The sequence below is a fragment of the Theropithecus gelada genome, chromosome 16 (genome assembly GCF_003255815.1).
Source record: "Theropithecus gelada isolate Dixy chromosome 16, Tgel_1.0, whole genome shotgun sequence".
Lineage (NCBI taxonomy): Eukaryota > Metazoa > Chordata > Mammalia > Primates > Cercopithecidae > Theropithecus > Theropithecus gelada.
The window spans coordinates 25,578,436-25,596,615 of record NC_037684.1 but is presented as its reverse complement, the minus strand read 5'-3'; the positions used below and the strand labels follow the sequence as shown (position 1 = coordinate 25,596,615).

At 42.8% G+C, this 18,180-nt stretch overlaps 1 protein-coding gene across 2 annotated transcripts in view; it reads right to left on the bottom strand.

The window, feature by feature from the left end:
- SKAP1 (src kinase associated phosphoprotein 1) overlaps window positions 1-18,180 on the bottom strand; it is a 305,720-nt gene that overhangs the window by 24,982 nt on the left and 262,558 nt on the right. Inside the window, exons 10-11 of one of the 2 annotated variants that reach the window (XM_025361855.1) lie at window positions 13,358-13,408; window positions 5,208-5,308 (exon numbers count right to left, since the gene is read on the bottom strand). In XM_025361855.1, the coding sequence (XP_025217640.1) occupies window positions 5,208-5,308; window positions 13,358-13,408 (152 nt within the window). The remainder of the gene's footprint in view (window positions 1-5,207; window positions 5,309-13,357; window positions 13,409-18,180) is intronic. The other variant, XM_025361856.1, reaches the window with a different exon arrangement.

Here is an 18,180-nt window from a genome sequence, read left to right as displayed (position 1 = left end):
TAGTATGTGCCCAACACTGATCCAAAAGTTTATTATTAGTAAAAGGGAAGGAAATATTCCTACTTCCTACACGCCAGGCACTTCCTTACACAAATTCTCTAATGTAAACATCACAACAAACCTATAAATATAAAATTTCCCAATTTTTACAGGTGAGGAAACTGAAGATTAGCAGGATTAGGAGATTTTTGCCCAGGGTCATCAATAACTCGTCTGTTATAGGCACTTACTTCCCTGAGAACAGGACAGGTGATGGGCGCTGGTTATGTCTAGGGATCATCTTTCTTTCTTTCTTTCCTTTTTTTTTTCTGAGACGGAGTCTCGCTTTGTTGCCCAAGCTGGAGTGCAGTGGCATAATCTCGGCTCACTGCAACCTCTGCCTTCCAGGGTCAAGTGATTCTCCTACCTCAGCCTCCTGAGTAGCTGGGATTACAGGCATCCACCACCACGCTCAGCTAATTTTTGTATTTTTGTAGAGATGTGGTTTTACCATGTTGGCCAGGCTGGTCTTGAACTCCTGACTTCAGGTGATCTGCCCGCCTTGGCCTGCCAAAGTGCTGGAATTACAGGTTTGAGCCACTGTGCCTGGCCTCTTTTTTTTTTTTTTTTTCTGAGACAGGGTCTTACTCTGTCGCCCAGGCTGGAGTGCAGTGGCAGGATCTCAGCTCACCACAACCCCCGTCTCCTGGTTCAAGCAATTTTCCTGCCTCAGCCTCCCAAGTAGCTGGGACTACAGGCATGCGCCACCACACCCAGCTAGCTTTTGTATTTTTAGTGGAGACTAGGTTTCACCCTGTTGGCCAGGCTGGTCTCGAACTCCTGACCTCAGGTGATCTGCCTACCTCGGCCTCCCAAAGTGTTGGGATTACAGGCATGAGCCACCACGCCCAGCCACTGGGGAGCATCTTTCTTGCCCAGTCAATCATCTTCTCTGGATAATTTTTTTTTTTTTTGAAAAGGGATGGCCAGACTCGGTGGCTCACACCTGTAATCCCAGCATTTTGGGAGGCTGAGGTGGGTGGATCACCTGAGGTCAGGAGTTCGAGACCAGCCTGCCAACATGGCAAAACCTTGACTCTACTCAAAATACAAAATTAGCTGGGCATTGGGGCGCAAGCCTGTAACCTCAGCTACTTGGGAGGCTGAGGCAGTGCTTGAACCCAGGAGGTGGAGGTTGCAGTGAGCCAAGATCATGCCATCACACTCTAGCCTAGGCAACAAGAGCAAAACTCTGTCTCAAAAAGAAAAAAAAAAAAAAGCAATAAATAGCTCTCTTTCTGTGATCATTTTTGCGCAAGGGCAAGACTAAAAGATTCTCTTCTGGGCCGGGCGTGCTGGCTCACGCCTGTAATCCTAGCACTTTGGGAAGCCGAGGTGGGAGGATAATGAGATCAGGAGATCGAAACCATCCTGGCTGACATGGTGAAACCCCGTCTCTATTAAAAAAAAAAAAAAAAAAGAAATTAGCCGGGCATGGTGGCGGGCGCCTGTAGTCCCAGCTACTCGGGAGGCTGAGGCAGGAGAATGGCGTGAACCCAGGAGGCGGAGCTTGCAGTGAGCCGAGATCGTGCCACTGCACTCCAGCCTAGGTGACAGAGCGAGACTCTGTCTCAAAAAAAAAAAAGAAAAAAAAAGATTCTCCTGAGTTTGGTCCCAAGATTCTAAGATTCAAAGTTGGATCATACTGGGGTGGCTGTTAAGATAACAGCAGGGAGCAGCAGGAGCCTATGACTAAAGCTTCCATCCTCATTTCCCCCCCCCCCCCCCCCCGCCCCCGCCACCTCCATCTCACCTCCCTTTCTAGATCCTCTAACCTCCGCACCCCGGACTCTGCCTTTCAGAATACTTTTATCAGATAGAGAGGGGGAAACCAGATGTATTTATGATAACTGAAAACAAAAGAGCTGGTAATTAAAAAAAATTCTTTTTTGTTTAAACTGAATAAATAAAGCTAAAACACATTTTTGTGTGGAACTTCTTTAGCAGTTTTGCAGTGTCAGGCCCACCATATTTAGAAGGGAATGTCTGAGGTAGAAGGATTCTTAGATGCTATCCAACCCCACTCTCTCTTTTAACAGGTGAGGAAACAAGTCCAGTTAAGCTGAGCTGCACACAGCTGCATCTGTGTTTCTCAGGGAAACAGATTTCCCCAGATTCCTAAACAGCAGGCCCTTCTTGCCCAACGGAGCTTCTACTGGACAAAAAGAAAAGTAAAATAGAGCTTTCTAGACACCATTTTCCTGGACTAAATTCAACTTGGGTCAGTTCTGTCCTTACAGGTGTGAGATACAGCTGCAGAGTGTAACGGACCCCAACAAAAGAAGGCAGTTGAGGCTAAAGTGGGAATAAATTAGGATCCATTTGAGAGAAACTTCCCGAGATGAGGCACTACTGAACTTATAAATAGACAGATGGCTGGGAATGGTAGTGGAATCTCCTTTTCTATCTGTCTGAATTTGTTCATTTGTGCTTCTTAGAAGCAAGGCAGTGAATAGATTGGGTGGCCTTTTAAGGTTCCCTCCTGTCCAAGGACTATTATTGAATTAGGTAATATAATAAAGGTGAATCAAAACTGAAATGCTCCCCAAACCAATGTTAACTGGAATGCAGCTTCATGAGGGAAAGTTCGGCTGAGCTCTTAACTTCTCATTTCCCCTTTGATACGTGGGGATTTGCAACATGGGGAAGGGAGCCAGCTGGTGTAGCTTTTTGGTGAAGAAATATGCTACTATTAATACAATGGTACAGGATGAAAATGGACTCAGAACCTTCCAGAAGAGAGGAGAAAGAAGCTGATAGAAACACGGCAGCGAGGTATTCTCATTGAATTAAACTCTGATATATTTGCTTTCTTTTCTTCTTTTTTTCTTTTTGGAGACAGAGTCTCACTCTGCCATCCAGGTGAGTGCAGTGGCAATCATGGCAGCAATCCTGGCAGCCTTGAGCTCCTGGGCTCAAATGATTCTCCCAGCTCAGCTTCCAGAGTAGCTGAGACTACAAGCATGTACCACCACACCCAGCTAGTTTATTTTTTATTTTGTAGAGATGGGATCCTGCTATGTTGCCCAGGCTGGTCTCAAACTCTTGGGCTCAAGCATCCTCCTGCCTCGGCCTCCTAAAATACTGGGATCACAGGTGTAAGCCACCATGCCTGGCCTATGTTAGCTTTAAGTAACAGAGAAGGGCAAGAGGTATTTTTTTTTTTTTTTTTTTTTTTTTAAGATTGGGTTGGTTCCCCATGTTCTTTGAGATTTCTTAAAAATACAATAGCCACTGTAACCACAGACAGCTCCATACTGCAGGACAGGTCACTGCACAACCCCTTCTAACTAGAGAAAAGGGACCCCCAGTGAGAAGCCATTAACAAAGGCAAAAGACATGCAAAACAAACAAAATAATCATGACAGAGAGAAGGCCAGCAGCCAGTCTGGCTCTGTTCTTCCCCCCTCCTGCTGCAGGCACCTCCAGACAAAGTAAACAGTTAATTTGTTCACCTGCAGGCTCTGGGCAAACAGAGGCCTGGTCACACCTGAGTGGATAACTCGATTACCCCTGTAATGCCAGTGTGGTAATGTACACAAATTCTATTACACGGCAAACCTTGCTTTCGGGCATTTGAAATACCAATCAGGCCAATGTCCACTCCCTTCTTTGCTTCCAATTTATTCTTGGTGTATTGGAGCTGCACCTAAATGGCACTAGGGTGGTACTGAGTTAAGGATCCAGGAGAAATCACTAGAAGATTGTGATCTCACTCAGCAAGGCCTGCAGGCCTCCTACTGTCTTGCAAACAAAGGGTTGGGTTTGAATTGGGTCCGTTTTTAAAGGGCCCTGATTCTGTTGGAACCATGGAAAGGTGCTGTGGGTCAGACCTAGACTGTTTCCTAAGGTGCTTATGGTATATCTCAAACCGAAACGAACCTTTTCCCAAGGTAGTAAAATTCACAGAATAAAGATAAAAGATATTGACACATAAAAAAAGAAGAAAGATAAACGATAAATGATAGATTAATAACCAATGGGTTTTTAGTTTTCCCTTATGGAATCCACGTACTCAGCAATTAAAGAGCAAGTTGTGCCTATTTCAAAAATGTGTTTGTGGAGATTGATTGGCTGCATAGAGAGAGGGCTTTTTAATAAGTGCTAGGGACAGAGCCTATTATTTTAGCTCACCCATAGAATATGTATGGTCTTTCTTTACCAACATGATGCTACTGATCCCCCAAACTGTAGCCCATGAGTTCTGAATCTTCTTCACATCAGTGATTAATCTGTAATAATCCACCCTTTTTTTAAAAAACCAGTTTGTTTATGGTCAACAATACTATTTGTGAGATGGTTAGCTGGAACTAGGGGTTAACTTGTGACTGAGGAAGAGAATAAAGTTAGCTGACCTGTGTGGGATTGAATTCACTCTCTTGGCCTTATCAGCAATTGCTCAGACCAATTGAGTTAACTAGCTCTGACTCCTCCCCCATGCATAATTATGTTACAGTCTTGTTTATCTATAAATGAAATAAGAAGGCAGCTTACCTAGCCAGAATGTTTTCAATAGTATTATGTGGTAATAAATTATGTACGTAGTGATGGCCTTTAAGCACAAGTCCCTGAGAAAGATTAAATTTTGATTGGCATAGTTTTCGTATAATACCAATTTTATTGCATTTTTTATTTTATTATTATTTTTATTATTTACTTATTTATTTATTTATTTATTTATTTTTGAGATGGAGTCTCGCTCTGTCGCCAGGCTGGAGTGCAGTGGCGTGATCTTGGCTCATTGCAACCTTCGCCTCCCGGGTTCAAGCAATTCTCCTGCCTCAGCCTCACAAGTAGCTGGGAATACAGGCGTATGCCACCACACCTGGCTAATTTTTTGTAGTTTAGTAGAGACTAGGTTTCACCATGTTGCCCAGGCTTTTCTTGAACTCCTGAGCTCAGGCAGTTTACCAGCTTCGGCCTCCCAAAGTGCTAGGATTGCAGGCGTGAGTCACCATGCCCTGCCTGGCCTTGTATTTTTAAATGTGAAATTGGTTCCTGAATCTGGAATTTCATGTAAAACTTTTCCTAACAATTATGAGTAAATGGGAATTTATATACGAGGGAGCCATGGGAAGGGTAGGACATGGAATAATTCTGTTTACGGTGACTAAATCAAGAATGAAAACATTGACTTTCGATTCAAGCCCCACGGTTTCTGTCCTTACCTTGCTCAGAATGCGGATGAGGTCACCCCGTTGGAAGGACAGTTCATCTGGCTGGTCACCATGGCAATCCCATAGGCCCTGGTAGTAACTGGCATAGTCTGCTGATCAAAGAGTGGAGAAATCAAAGTTAAAAGGACTCTATTTTTTCCAAGGAGCCCATGTTTTTGCTGCAAATGGAAACCAGGGTTCTGATATTGTCCCTAGGAAACCTCAGATTAAGGGGGGTTGAGATGAGATACAGCTGAACACTCAGCATGAGCAAAGGACTATGGGAGAAGGAGATCATTAACTAACATTAAATATTTAAAGATCACTCCTAGTAGGATGCCGTTCAACAATATGATAAATATATTTATTTATTAATAAAAGAAAATCAGGCAGGTAATTTTTCACTTGGTTTGTAAGTAAGCAGTGCAGAGGTTTCCCGCTAGACTTTCCTGATTCAGGGCAACTAAACTATCTAGTTTTTCTCTTCATTATGTATTTGAAGGATCAAAGTAAATCTGTGACTTCTGCCTATTTACAAGAACGGCTGAGTCAGCTAGCAGGCTTCTGGATCACAGCTAACTTTTCGGCCTCCTTTGTCCATAGGAACTTATCCTGGGAACTTCCCACCTAGGTACTATATGAAGTAATCACCAATAAATACTGAAACGAATAGCCCAGTCTTTAAGTGGAACCAAGGGGGTGTCTCATCCATTACAACTAAATTCGGGTGGGCTGGCCCTTTTCCAGCATCTCATTTGTAGACCCTGAACATGTCTGCCAAGATTTATCTGCAAGCCCCAGGGGAACAGAAACCAAAGTGATCTGCATTAAAAATGAAAGCAACTGAAGACGACAAACCAAGCTTTAGAAGCAGCTGGAGAGATTTACTGAGCTTCTCAGCAAAACTAGATGGCAATGATGCCACAGGACAGCCATCGATTCTTAACAATGAAGAATTTGTATTGATCTTCTACCCGGAAAGGTTAAACACTAGAGTACGAAGTGGGAGAGGATCTGGGGATTTGAATGGCAGGAGAGCTAATGCCCACTAGACCAGGGATGCTCCTTGTTCCTTGGGGTGCTCTGTATCAGAGCTGTGAACAAAGCACCTACAAAAGATGAAATTCAATTGATGGGAGTCAGGAGTCCTGGGTTCTAATTAAAATTCACATGATTTTGGGGGATTCTGTTCTACAGATTTCCACCTTTCCCTTTATTCATTTTACCCTCCCATGAGCAGTGATGGTACTGGTGACTGAGGACAGGGCAAGTGGGCAGTAGGGGCACAGACACCTTCCCTATATTTGCTTTTTTTCTACTTGTTCCTGACTTATGAGCAATTTAAATAATAAAGACACAGAGGTACAAAATCCCTATATGTCTCTGGAAGAGAACTTTGGTAGGAATCTTAAAGGGTACAAAAACAGAGGAGGGAGATAACTATTTAGTTAAGACTCAGATACTGCAAACAAAAGTAAAAATGTCAACCGTATAGAAATTCAGGCATGTTTTCTTCACACATAAAATTGTCTGTGTGTGCAGTAGACAACAGAGGGCAGCAAACAAGATAAATACTGTGAAAACATTCTGCCACAGAGTTGATAATATGTTTAGAAGAAAAATATTTTGGGAGAAATATGTTAACTATTGAAAAGACAAAGCATACATTTTTGGAAATACAAGTACATGAAATAATAGAGAAATATCAATCCCTGAAAAATGAAAGTAGTTTTCCCAGAGGATATATTATGAATTTTCAATTTTAATGGAGTTGATTAATCACTCCAAGATTTTGACTAAATTCAGGAATGAAAGGATATTGACATCAATATTTTTCATGGATTTATATATGTAAAAATGGTAGAGAAAACCATTTTTTAAAAAACAGATTCTAAAACCATAACAATATTTCTGAGTGGTAAGGAGACCAACAAGGTTATCTTGGTCTTTTCTGGTCTAGCAGATAGTCACTTTGGAGTATGGTTTCCTACTGTGTGCCTGGATGTGGGATAGGTCCTAATACTGAGTGCCTTTTTGGTGTATACATAAAAAGTGATTTGACTTTGGGTACATATAGGCCTGGGAAAATATCTGGAGAAAGATTTATTCTAAAACCACAACAGATCACAGGGAAAGCAAGAAGCTAGGAGAAAAACAGAAGCCTTCCAGGAAAGAAAGAAAGATAGAAAAGGTCTTTGATGTTAAAGGCCAAAGAAAAAAGAGTTCAGGAATCCAGGAGATGGTTTAGCTCAGTCCAAGAATAGGGATTGTCAGAAGTAGAACAGCTCCAAAAAACAGGCAGAATGAAGGGCTAAAAACTGGGAAAAGTTTCAACTTGCTAGCTAGCTAGAAGTATTCTATATTAAGGAAATCAGTGAGGGGTAATTCCTTAGCTGGGCAAGATGACTCCATACTGCAGACTTCCTGTTAAATACACATGTGATATGCATTTATGTCTATGTTTGCATGCAACTTCACTAATTCATTTCTCAGCATCCAACAGACATGTATACAGTACCTACTAAATGCTAGGGACTGTCTTAGATACTGAGAATCCCACATTGGCCACATATAAGCCCTCCTTTCAAGGGTACCTTCTAGTCAGGGAGGCACCATGGAAAAAACAGTTACACAAATGTTTATTTATGATTATGATATGTCTGTAAAGGAGAAGTTGAGGATGCTGTGTGTAATAGGGAATCTAACATAGTTTGAGGGATCAGAAAAGGCTTTTCTGACCAAGTGGGTGTTATTTAAAGACCTTGAAGAGGGGAAAGGATAAGTTGGAGGAGGGCTGCATTCCTGAAGCTTGGCACCAGCAAGAGCTTACAAGCCCAGAAGTCTGCAGGGTTAGTCCAGCTTCTCCATAAACCTGCCCAACTCATCCTATAAACAAGATAATGCATGAGGAGACTTTGATTTCTTTTCTTTTTCTTTTCTTTTCTTTTCTTTTTTTTTTTTTTGAGACGAAGTTTCACTCTTGTTGCCCAGGCTGGAGTGTAATGGCGCGATCTTGGCTCACCACAACCTCTGCCTCCTGGGTTCAAGGGATTCTCCTGCCTCAACCTCCCGAGTAGCTGAGATTACAAGCATGTGCCACCTTACCCAGCTAATTTTGGGTTTTTAATAGAGAGGGGGTTTCTCCATGTTGGTCAGGCTGGTCTTGAACTCCCGACCTCAGGCGATCCGCCTACCTCGGCCTCCCTCCATCCGCCTACCTCGGATTATAGGCATGAGCCACTGCGCCTGGCCGACTTTGATTCCTGTAGAGCAGAGAGAGGAACCGAGAGCCCAAGGGTGAGGCTTGCCTCTATGGTCTGGATTTAGATTCCTTTAGGCTTACACTACTCTGGCAGGCGTCTGAAATCAGAAATGGTGCAGCATTCTGACCATTTAATTAATTCAAAACATCCTCATTCTCATTTTGAGGACATTATTCCATCTAATTATTTTTTTTTCCAGTCTGTTCATTTGGAATGAAAAACAAAAGAATAAAGCTTAATGCCAGCATTTCTCAATGTCTCTCAAAAAAACGTAACTCTGCACTAAATAAAGCCTGGTAATTCAAAAGCAAAGCACTAATATATTCAGCATAAAACAGACAGAGGACCTAGAGCAATAATGACACCACTAATAACTAAAACAGTTATAACAATTAACAACAATTACAATGATAGAGAAGCTAATGGGTATGATCACTGCATTTAAATTGCTAGCAGAGCTGAGAAGGGCTTTTTCTAGAGGAAAAAAAGCAGCATCTTACTCTCTTTATCCTATGTAACGGAAGCTAAACTCCAAGCAACCAAAATATCATAAGAAGAATAGCAACAGATCAAGTTAAAAAAAGTATTGGTTTCTTTTTTCTATTTATTGCAAAGCATTTGTCATTGCATGCCAGGTTCTTTACAACTAGTAACAATCATTTCTCTTGTAACTGAGGCCAAGTTGGTGCTACTGGTGATAGAGTCAATGTCTGAAAATTAGCCTCTACGACGAGCAAAGTTTTAAGGTAAAGAGGACCAGGACATCTCTCTGCCTTTCTCCTTCCTTAGGGACGATAAAACCTGACTGTTCCTTCCAGAGTTCAGCTTATGTTTGGGAGTCACTGGGTAGTGACAGAATTCAGGCTGTGACCAGGGAAAAGTGGCTAAAGGCAGGCCAGCAAGTTATTCACATTTTCTTGATTACTAAAATGATTGTGTCAATAAGGCCTGGCATTAAGTACAACCTCTTAAGGTATGGAAAAGAGAAACAAAACGTGAAGACGGATAAAGCCAGTCCTACGAGAGGATGGGATGGTGGGATGGTGAGACTTGGACAAAAAACGCCAAAGTAGTGACCCTTTGGAAGTGACTTAAAATGTTCTTTAAGCCAGGTCAGAAAGGTCCAACATGTTCAGTCCATTCAAGTAAACTCTGATAATTTTCTTTCTTTTTTTTTTCTGAGACAGGGTCTTGCTCTGTCACCCAGGCTGAAGTGCAGTGGCACAATCATAGCTCACTGCAGCCTCGAACTCCTGGGCTCAAACTATCTTCCCCCTGCAGCCTCCTGAGTAGCTGGGACTACAGGTGCATGCCACCACACCCAGCTAATCTTTTTAATTTTTTGAAAACACAGGATCTCGCTTTGTTGCCCAGGTTGATCTCAAACTCCCGGGCTCAAGAAATTCTCCCATCTTAGCCTCCCAAAGTGCTGGAATTACAGATGTGAGTTACTGCGCCCAGCCTTGATAGTTTATAAACTATTTTGGAAGGAAGCTATGAAAATATTTGCCAAGCCCTCAATGACTGTGGCACCAGAGGAGGAAGAGCAATTGGATAATATCATTTACTTATTTCATAGTGCTTTAATCTTGAGTTTTGAAATTACTGTGATCCTAGTGTTATAAGTATGATTTGGAAGTGGAGTACACTCAGATTCTGATTTTCATGTCATTTACTCTTTTCATTGGGCCAAAATTTTAGCTGGTTGATAATCAGCTCATGTTTGGTCTTGGAAAACAGGCTTCAAAAGGTAAGAGCTGCAAACACCTCTGTGGTTTCCCTTTGTTTCTTTCATGTAGTAGTTCACTCTATTGGTAAGCCTAAAGTGAGAAGAGGGCCTCAAAGATGGAGTGGTATAAGCAACCATTTTTTGGCCCTCCTGAAAGTAATCGTTTGCTTATAAGACCACAACAGTGTGATCTGTGTCTACTTTTGGCTTAGTGTGCCCACAATTTCAGAGTTGGGGTTGGGGGCAGACTGAGGGAGGTAGGGTGGGAGGGGTCTGTTTCAGGTTTTCCTTGGTCAAGGATTTTATGTATTTAAGGATAATTTGTGCCTCCAGGGTTGCTTTTTATTTGACATAGCACACGCAAACAAATGGCCGTAATTTTTATAAAAACGAACACAGAGGAAGTTTCATTTTTGGTTACCTGGAGGTTACCTTTTCATGATAAGGAAAGGTGATAAACTCATTACCTAAGACCCTTAGTGTTAGACTATTGGGCTGATGGGTTGGAATTTAGTGAAACTCTGAGGTGTTGAAGAGTCACTCATTAAAATAACCCTGTTACTAACAGTTATGCTGTAAACTGAGCTCTTTATAGATTGAGCAATCAATACTACAAGGCTGTGATAGATTTTCTAGGTAACAGAATGAAATAAAAGAAATTACATCTTACAGGGTCATTAACACTCAATAAGGATGAACTGAATCCCTTCCCCCACTATTCTGATAAGATCTAGTTGGGCCTTAAGAATGTTAGCAATTCCATCAGGGAAAAAAGCACAGCATTCAAGGAACAGGATCCATCGAGGCTGGAGAAAAGTACTTGGATTTTAAAAGTAACTCTGCTAGCCATAGCATCTTTTGGGAAAAAACGAAGAAGGGAAAGGTCAGCTTGCTTAAATTTTTTTTTTCTCCCCAAAAGCATGTTAACACCTGAGAAAAGGCTGGTCACGGTGGCTCATGCCTGTAATCCCAGCACTTTGGGAGGCCAAGACGGTCGGATCGCCTGAGGTCAGGAGTTCCAGACCAGCCCGGCCAGTATGGTGAAACCCTGTCTCTACTAAAAGTACAAAAATTAGCCAGGCGTGGTGGCACGTGCTTGTAATCCCAGCTACTCGGGAAGTAGAGGCAGAAGAATCACTTGAACCCGGGAGGCAGAGGTTGCAGTGAGCAGAAATAGCGCCACTGCACTCCAGCCTGGGCAACAGAACGAGACTCTGTCTCAAAAAACAAACAAACAAACAAAAAAACACGCACCTGAGAAAAACTAAGTAGCCCAAACTTGTGTAGCTTGTCTATGACATAGGAATTCACACTGTCCTAGAGCTCCCTGCCTTTTAAATGCCTTCACTGGGGCTGCCTGCCCTTCCCCCAGACCTCTATCTTTTATTGTTACAAAACTAAATGATGACATTTGGATTTATATATATTTCACCATTTCTATAGTGCCTTTGGAGATAAGGCACTATATAAAATCAATCGATAAATAAGTAAACACAAATAATAAAAATTCCTGCCTCAGATTCTGCAGAGAGAGCAAAAAGTCCTCCTGTTTTTTAATCACTAAGTCACCAGTCATAACTGGTGGGAAGTGTAAACCACAGAAGCATATTCAGAGCTTGCTATACTTTAACAACACTTGTTTTGGAGGCAGGAAGCATGAGGAACAAAAGGGTTTTTTTTTTTTTTTTTTTAAACCTATTTGAATTATAGTTGTAGGAACAGTTAAGAAATAAGGCTCCTTTCACCTCCCAGATATAACCTTAGAGAAAGAGGTGGAAGGAGGAAATGAGATGAGGGAGGAATCTGAAACTGGATTCTAGACTGTGCTAAAAGACCGATGCTTCCTGAACGGAGTTTAATATGAAATTGGCCATAGGAAGCTTACAGTTACTCCACCCAAGCTGTCCACATGAAGCGTTTCTTTTCTGCACTGGTGATAGAAGTTGGTTGAGAAAAGATATATGTGGAACATGGGTGGGTCAGAACAGATTTTCATTTGGAATTCTGTATAGTAAGTAGAAAACAGAAGGAAACAGGTTTCAGAATGGACCTAATCACATGTGTTCGTTATCATGAGGTACTTGCAGCTACACTCACATACTTCCATACCCGCCTCTCCTGCTTTCTTTCTCTCCTGCTTTGGCACATGACTTCTGAGGCTGCATCTTCGTTGTCTCTTCTCTTCCCTGGGAGAAGCTGGACTCTTAGGAAGTTGAGTCCTGAACCTTTTAAGTATTCACTTTCTGTAGAGAATGAACCTAGAAATGGGGGTTTTGCTGGATGGGTAAGGAAGAGAAGAAAAAGCACAAGGAAAGGAGAGAGGAGAATGGGAAAAGACAGGGCCAGATAACAGAGAAGGAGCAGGGAGGGAAAGAGGGCAAGAATTCCTAGGCTTAAGATTTTCATAGACTCCCTAAGAAAAATATCAGCCAGTATCTAAATCAGTCATGATTAGGGCTCTGCTGATGGAACGAATGTCCTTGAGGTGGCCCTTGCAATGTGCAGCATTCCTTTACTGACAACCATGGACTAGGTCCTTGGTCCACTTAAGGAGGCTTCAGAGGGGCATCTGACCTTTGAAAGGATGGGCTCACTAACAGCCTGAAGCATGGTTAACAGTCTGGGATGAATAAGATGTAATTTTATATTCAACAAACCTGTTACATATTCATTTCCAAATGTGCCTGGAATCAAACCAGGCCATCAGAAGTCAGCATCACCAAGCAATTCTATCTTTCACCCCGTGTTCACTTTTCAGATCTGACACATTTCCATTTCCCTCTGAACTTGCAATCTCTGGGCCCCTCAGAGAGGAGACATTTCCATTCTTTCCGTTCTCAATCCTCTGATCTCTTAGAGATGAGGCAATTCTATTTTCACTGTACTGATTTAAGAAATACTGATAGGAAAAAATAAATATCTGGTTTGGCTTCCCACCCTCTCTAGGATAAATCTTGGTTGTTCTGGGAACATTAATTAAAGTGAATGGATGGCTGCTTTTAAAGTTTAGGTATTTCCCAGTCACTTTATTTGGGGCTTTGGGGTTCACACACAGATACCCTCTTAATTATTGAGTCCAGTAATTTTTATAGTCTCAGAGAAAAGTGCTTTCTCTAATCAGAACCCCATAATGTCCTACCCAGTGCCTGTGCATTTAGAAGCTCTTATACCTCCTTTTCGTCGAGTGCCACTCTCATCCTCTTCTAGATCATGCTCTTCATCTGGGGGGATAAATGATCAGTATTAGCAATTAGTGGTTCACAGTCTCATTTTTTTTTTTTTTTTTTGACATAGAGTCTTGCTCTGTTGCCCAGGCTGGAGTGCAGTGGAACGATTTTGGCTCACTGCAAATTCCACGTTCAGGGTTCAAGGGATTCTCCTGCTTCAGCCCCCTGAGGAGCTAGGAGTACAGGTGCCTGCCATTATGCCAGGCTAATTTTTGTATTTTTAGTAGAGATGGGGTTGTGCTATGTTGGCCAGGCTGGTCTAGAACTCCTGGCCTCAGGTGATCTGCCCTCCTTGGCCTCCCAAAGTATTGGGATTACAGGTGTCAGCTACTGCATCCAGCCAGTCTCACGTTCTTTATATGGAGAGGTTCCCTTTCTCTGAGCTCATCATATTCTCTTTTTTAAGGAAAGTTTAATTACTGTGTTCTTTTTTTTTTTTTTTTGTGAGACAGAGTTTCACTCTTTGTTGCCCAGGCTGGAGTGCAATGGTGCAATCTCAGCTCATTGCAACCTCCGCCTTCTGGGTTCAAGCGATTCTCCTGCCTCAGCCTCCCGAGTAGCTGGGATTACAGGCTCACAACATCATGCCCAACTAATTTTGTATCTTTAGTAGAGATAGGGTTTCTTCCTGTTGGTCATGCTGGTCTCGAACTCCTGACCTCAGATGATCTGCCCGCCTTGGCCTCCCAAAGTGCTGGGATTACAGGCGTGAGCCACCGCGCCTGGCAATTACTGTGTTCTTTTTTTTTTTTTTTTTTTTGAGACAGAGTCTCGCTCTGTCGCCCAGGCTGGAGTGCAGTGGTGCAATCTCTGCTCTCTGCAAGCTCCGCCCCCCGGGTTCACACCATTCTCCTGCCTCAGCCTTCCGATTAGCTGGGACACCTAGCTAATTTTCTGTATTTTTAGTACAGACGGGATTTCACCGTGTTAGCCAGGATGGTCTCGATCTCCTGATCTTGTGATCTGCCCACCTCGGCCTCCCAAAGTGCTGGGATTACAGGCGTGAGGCACCGCGCCCGGCCTACTGTGTTCTTAAAAAAAAAATAGTATTAATTTGTCACCTTCAAACTGGCCCTCTCCTTCCCTTCCCTTTCATTTATTCATAAGCATGTTGAAGTGCTTATTACATGCAAGACACCGCACTAGGAACTGGGGACAAGCAATAAACAAGACTGTCAGAGTTCCTGCCATTGTGGAGCTTCCAGTCCATTGGATTATTCAGATGTCTATCACCGGAATCCTAATCCTTTCCCTCAAACTCCATTTCTCCTTCTCTCTGGAATTCTCTTCAAAATTATTATCTCTATGAAAGCATTCTCTCCGGTTTTAAGCACTCCAGAGTTAGGATGTTAGAGTGTGTGCGTGTGTGTGTGTCTGAACAACCCTCTGTGACTGACTGGGTGCGATGGCTCATGCCTGTAATCCCAACACTTTGGGAGGCCAAGGCGGGCGGATCATGAGGTCAGGAGTTGAGACCAGCCTGGCCAATATGGTGAAACCCTGTCTCTACTAAAAATACAAAAATTAGCCGGGTGCGGTGGCGGGCGCCTGTAATCCCGGCTACTCAGGAGGCTGAGGCAGGAGAATTGGTTGAACCCAGGAGGCAGAGGTTGCAGTGAGCCGAGATTTTGCCACTGCACTCCAGCCTCAGTGACAGAACAAGACTCTGTCCCTGGGAAAAAACAAAAAACCCTCTTTGATTACTTAGTCCTTAATCCTTAATGTATCCATCTTTGTTTAGCTGTAATGGAGGCTGGTCATGTACATAATTTTTTTTTTTTTTTTTTTTTTTTTTTTTTTTTTTTTTTTTTTTTTTTGAGACGGAGTCTCGCTGTGTCGCCCAGGCTGGAGTGCAGTGGCGCGATCTCGGCTCACTGCAAGCTCCGCCTCCCGGGTTCACGCCATTCTCCCGCCTCAGCCTCCGAGTAGCTGGGACTACAGGCGCCCGCCACCTCGCCCGGCTAGTTTTTTGTATTTTTAGTAGAGACGGGGTTTCACCATGTTAGCCAGGATGGTCTCGATCTCCTGACCTCGTGATCCACCCGCCTCGGCCTCCCAAAGTGCTGGGATTACAGGCTTGAGCCACCACGCCCGGCCCATGTACATAATTTTATGTTCGTAGTACTTGGGGCTTGTAGTTATATTTTTACTGTTTTTATTCAGCCTGCCTTGTTCATTAGAGTATAAGCTCCTGAGGGTAGCTGGAATGGTCTTTTAATTAATTGCCGTAGATTCGCCGTAGATTCACAATGGGTTCTAAGTCAATGCCAGTGTCCAGTCAAATGTTTATACGGTCAAAGTCATAACATAATTGGCCTACGTTTCTTAATCCCATTAACCGATTTCATCTCATAACATTACCTGATAAAATAGGAATTGGGCCTTTATAAAGTAAATATGTGTACCAGAATCATATTTAGCTATTTTATACATGGGACAAAGTGAAGAAAAATACACTTGCTATTCTTTTCACTACCACCATGCTCTTTTCCCACTCTCTCACTCACACATATATACACACATGTGCACAGTAGATAGGGTATAATAAGCAATGTTTTGAGGGCTCAATACTCAGCTCCTCCTGGCTACATTTACTTTCTTTTCTCCTGAGTCTTTTTTTTTTTTTTTGAGACGGAGTCTCGCTCTGCTGCCCAGGCTGGAGTGCAGTGGCCGGATCTCAGCTCACTGCAAGCTCCGCCTCCCGGGTTTACGCCATTCTCCTGCCTCAGCCTCCCGAGTAGCTGGGACTACAGGCGCCCGCCACCTCGCCCGGCTAGTTTTTTGTATTTTGTAGTAGAGACGGGGTTTCACCGTGTTAGCCAGGATGGTCTCGATCTCCTGACCTCGTGATCTGCCGCCTCGGCCTCCCAAAGTGCTGGGATTACAGGCTTGAGCCACCGTGCCTGGCCCTTCTCCTGAGTCTTAACGACATTTGCTTGTCTTGCTTCTCCATAGTTTTGCCACTAAATGAATCTTTGACATTTCTCTTTCTCTTTTTAAATGTAATGTTTATAGGGCAATATGAGTTCCAGTGTGTCAAACTGGGGAAGTAAGCTCCAAGCTCATAGGTAAAAAGGAGCAGCATAAAAATATGTTAGAATACTATAAAGCATTAAAGGAGTAATTGATTTCAAGTAAGAAAGAGACTGATACGGCCAGTTGTGGTGGCTCACGCCTGCAATCCCAGCACTCTGGTAGGCTGAGATGGGAGGATCGCTTGAGCCCAAGAGTTAGAGACCAGCGTAGACAACAGAGCAAAACCCTGTCTCTATAAAAAATAAAAATAAAAATTAGCTAGGCACAGTGGTGCACACCTGTAGTTCCAGCTACTTGGGAGACTGAGGCAGGAGGATTGCCTGAGCTCAGGTGTTTGAGGCTGATTGCACCACTACAGTCCAGCCTGGGCCTGGGCAACAGAGTGAGACTTTGTCTCTTAAAAAAAAAAAAGACTGATACTCTGGGAAATAAAATATATATATTTTTTCCCTACAATGTAGTAGGAGAAGGAGCACTTTGACTCAACAGTTCTTATAGCCATGTATGATCTAGCAGCAGAGAATGTTCTACTTGCCACCTGTAGTGCTCCCTCAACCCTACCATGAGGAATAAAACAACCTAAGCTAATTGAGGAGTGAAATCAAATATAAGAAACAGATCATGCTGAAATAAACCACATTAAATATTCTTTGCACATTGTCTTCTCATTACTCGTCCACTTCCTTCCTTTCTTGGCTATGATGCGTTTCCTTTGACATGGGACTAATTTTAGGATTGGAAACATTAGAGGAAAAGTTGGTACATCCTCAGTTTTAGAGATACCTAATAATTTGGACAGAGAGCAGCTCTTTTGTTGATATCAAACAACTCCATCACAAAGACCAATAATTTGCTGTGCTTAGGCACTTTTGCAGAGAGGGTTTATTCTACCGCTGCTGTCTGTGCGCAGCTGTCTCTTCCTCCCAATTCTAATCAATGTAAATTGGGTCAGATCTCCACTGTGAATTACAAATTGGATCCGAAGTTGGAGGGTCACAGTGCTGCTACTCCACCTCCTTCCCACCGCCATTAGATGGGAAGCTTCACCAAAGATCTTTTCTAAATAAATCAGACTTTATTGTAAAACTCGGCTACTGACGAGACATAACCTCATTAGCATTGATTTTAAAATAAATTATTGAAAGTGGCCTGCCTGCTCTTTGCATTTGTAAAATAGGAGAATGTAAATGTATTTGCAATGATAAAAATGAAAACTAAAACTTGATTCCTTTATTCTTTCGGGCAACAGCACTTAATCTAGTCATAATACAAAGATGGAACAATAGAAATGTGTTCTATGCAGTTCAGTTCCAGACCAGATACTCTTGATTTCCACCGCACTTTTGGAATCAACTAGAAAGAAAAAAAAAAATTGGCTATAGAGCTTTTATGTCATTCACCGCCATTACTAAGCTCTACGATGATGGATGTAAACGGGGAAGCTCCAATCCCCACATCTGTTTTATCTAACACTGTCCTTCCCAGGTGGCTGAAAGTAGGCTCAAATCAAGAAGACTTCCCATTGATGGGCTTGGTGCTATGCTTCTGGGGTCTTTGGAAGATTGGGTAGGGGGCACTATTGCATAGTGAAGGAAAGCACCATTCACAGCTGGTTGTGAAAATTACACCCCTAGACACCTCCCTAGGTTCAGAGGGCACAATACAAACAGGCATACAAGTTATCTCAGATCTTTCCATGAGACTGAACAGGTGTCTTTCCAACTCCAGAG